Below are 2,986 nucleotides of genomic sequence, written 5' to 3' on the forward strand. Positions count from 1 at the left end.
CCTGCTGAAACTGTGGCTGAAATTCAGAGCTGCGTATTTCCCCGCCCCACAAGTCACATCACAGAGGAATTAATGGAATTCAATGATGGGGAATTTTGAGCTGATAGGACACATTTTCCCCGCCGTATGATTGTCAGATCTGTTGCAGGAAGCTGCACCTATGGATGGATAACCACAATTATACCTGGAAAAGCTTGAAATTCAACCGACCAACAACCCCCAGCTCCCTGCAACCTCTCTCGGTAACACAGAGCCTGCTTCTGCTAGAGAAGTAGAAGAGGAGACTTCTTAGTAGCAGATTTTCCCCACCAGAGAAGCAGCTGTCACTGGAAGATCCCCGGACTGTAGCACGTGACTGTAGAATGTGACTGATAGCGGCTGGTAATTCGTCCTTTAAACACACTTGTTTCAGGCTCAGGTCTGTGCTTCCCCCTCCGCACCGCTGCTCGCTGAGGCCTTAGGGACTCCGATTCGGCACTGCCGTGGAAGGGGGTGCTGTACCGGCAGTGGAGTATTCACCTGGGCTCGGTTTGTCTCAGCCACCAAGTGATGATACAGGAAACACTTGCTGAGCAAATTTTTGGTCCTTGAATCTGAACGCTTGGAACCCGTTTGGCCAAGACCCTGAGCAACCTGATCTAGCTTCACAGAAGGGTGTGTTATGAGTGGTACAGGGTCTGAAGGGAAGAGCGAGCTTTAAAGGCCGGAAATAACTGCTGTCCCCTCTCCTGTGTGTCCCCTCTTTCCTTCTCTCTTGCTGCCTCTCTGGTGCTCAGGCCCAGAACACCATTCGGAGCCTTGAAGGCCTTGAGGGTCTAGGGCAGCTCACAACTCTGCACCTGCGTGACAACCAGCTGGAGACCTTGGAAGGATTCTGTAGCAGCATGAAGTGCCTGCAGTACCTCAATCTACGGTGGGTTCTCCCTGCGCTGTGTTGGGACCAGAGACCCCTTCGTCGGGCTGTACTCCCGTTTAGATCTGAGGACTTTCTGGTCTCTTCGGAAGTTGAAGACCTGGTGGGTGTGGGTTGAGCTTTACCGTCCTTAACTGGTGTTCAGCACTCAGCTGTCTTAGATTATAACATGCTGGGCTGTCCTGGGCTTCGCAGAAGCGATCAGCCTCTTTAGTCGCTCTCACACCCCATCTCTTGTTTTTCATTCCTCACTGTAACTCCTTTGATCTTTCTCAGCATGTTCTCTGTGTCCGGGACATGACCGCAAGTGCCCTTTATTTCTCGGCATTTACCATAAAGGGTGATGGCAATATCGCACAATTCAGGGCACTATATGAGCACAGAGAGGAGCGGTCCTTCTTGTCCCTCAGCCTGGGGAGGGAGCTGCAGACAGATCTGGATCTTAGATCACAGCTCTGTTCTAAGGTCTACGGTCTATCACGCTGCTAAGCCTTCCTTTGTCTGTCTTGTCACTTTACCGTTCCAAAGGGATCTCGCTACTTGCATGTGTCTCTTTCTCCTGCCCTCTGCACTTCCTCTTCTGCAGGAACAACAGGATCAGCAGCCTTCAGGAGGTGGCAAAACTGCAGGTCCTCCCGATGCTGCAGGCACTGGTGCTGTTGGACAATCCATGCTCTGATGAACCTGATTACCGGCTGGAGGTCCTGGTCCTGCTGCCACACCTGCAACGCCTCGACAAGGATTTATTTGAGCAAGATGAGCGGACAGAGGCGAACGAGATCCGCCAGAAAAGGCAGGAAGAAGCAAAGGTGAGAACAGCATGGCGGGGGGTGGGGGCAAAAAAGGATGTGAAGGGAAACAGAGAAGATCAAACACGTGATCAAGCTTCTCCTCCTCTAGATTACATGAGGAGAAGGCTGAGGGAAGTCAGTCCTGAGGACAGAAAGCCTGAATCAGAAGCTGGGCTTCACAACCTGGTTGTGATGACCAGCATTGCCACCGTACTGCTGTTCCCGACCCCACTAGCAGAGGCGAGCAGAGGAAGGGGAAAACAAGTCAGGCATGGATCACTTAACTTCTTTCTCTTTCCTTCTTCAGGAAACGCAAGGATCTCTCCAGGATGATGCAACTGAGTGACCCCTGGTTTTAACGCCTGCTCCCAGAGCCAGTCAAGACTCAGTGATGCTTCCCCAGCACGTGCAGCTGGGAAAGTGAGAACTCCAGGTACCAGAGCTGCCTTCACCTCATTTCACCCCTGGAGAAAAAGAGGGAGGAAGGCTACCCACCCTGGTCCTGGAAGCCGCCCCGAGGTACTGCAGTGTTTTTGCAGTCCCTGCACTGATATGCTCTATCCTCAGCAGACCTGAGAGGGAAAAGGAGAAAGGGGAGAGATTACAGGTTCTGTGGTTCAATTTATGGGTCTCAAAAATCCTACAAGATTTTCTGATTTGAATAAAAACAATTAATGAGCCTGGAGTGACTGGAATTGTTTATCCTGTCCGCCCACTCCTATCCCCCGTCTCTCTCACCCTCGTCTGTCTGTGTCTATCCCCTGTCTGTCTCTCTCTCTTTCTCTCTCCATCCTCTACGTGCTGTTTGCAAAGCGTTGCTAAATCCTGACTCATCGCAGCTCTGGGTCACATGCTGCTGTCCCGGCCCTATCAGGGGCGTCTCCATCCTGCTGCTGCCGCCGCCGGTGGCTTAGAGGACACATCATCTCCCCTTGAGGTCCTGCATCCCTCCTCAGCTTCGTCCTCTCTCCTTTCTACCAGCACTTTCTCAATCTCTCGTTCACCCCTGCCCTAGGAAGGTAAGTGTCTCTCCACAGCCAGCACCCCCCTCACCGCATGCATGTTCCTGCTCCCCACCCTGTGCCCTCCCAACCCCACACGCACTTTGGGGTCCCTGCGGAGAAGGACCACGGTGAGCGGCATTAACAACTCAACTCCCCTCACTTCCTCCCCCTGCTCCTCCCACCTCTTTCTCCTCACCCCCACCCTTCTCACTTCTCTTTCATATTTCAATTTCAGGTACTCCCTCCTTCCCTACCCCCAGCAAGCATCATTGCAGATG

The 2,986-nt window shown here is 52.6% G+C and overlaps 2 protein-coding genes across 2 annotated transcripts in view; both read left to right on the forward strand.

Annotated features, from left to right (window-relative positions):
• LRRC23 (leucine rich repeat containing 23) overlaps positions 1-2,050 on the forward strand; it is a gene marked incomplete at its 5' end in the record, with an annotated part of 5,937 nt that extends 3,887 nt beyond the window's left edge. Inside the window, 3 exons of the mRNA XM_010132243.1 lie at positions 777-913; positions 1,500-1,722; positions 2,012-2,050. Coding sequence (XP_010130545.1) covers positions 777-913; positions 1,500-1,722; positions 2,012-2,050 — 399 coding nt within the window. The remainder of the gene's footprint in view (positions 1-776; positions 914-1,499; positions 1,723-2,011) is intronic.
• Positions 2,051-2,543: 493 nt separating this feature from the next.
• Positions 2,544-2,986, forward strand: part of ENO2 (enolase 2 (gamma, neuronal)) — a 9,556-nt gene continuing 9,113 nt past the window's right edge. The window contains exon 1 of the mRNA XM_010132240.1: positions 2,544-2,723. The gene's annotated coding sequence lies outside the window, so the exon portion shown is untranslated. The remainder of the gene's footprint in view (positions 2,724-2,986) is intronic.

Source organism: Buceros rhinoceros, unplaced genomic scaffold (assembly GCF_000710305.1).
Source record: "Buceros rhinoceros silvestris isolate BGI_N320 unplaced genomic scaffold, ASM71030v1 scaffold39552, whole genome shotgun sequence".
Taxonomy (NCBI): domain Eukaryota; kingdom Metazoa; phylum Chordata; class Aves; order Bucerotiformes; family Bucerotidae; genus Buceros; species Buceros rhinoceros.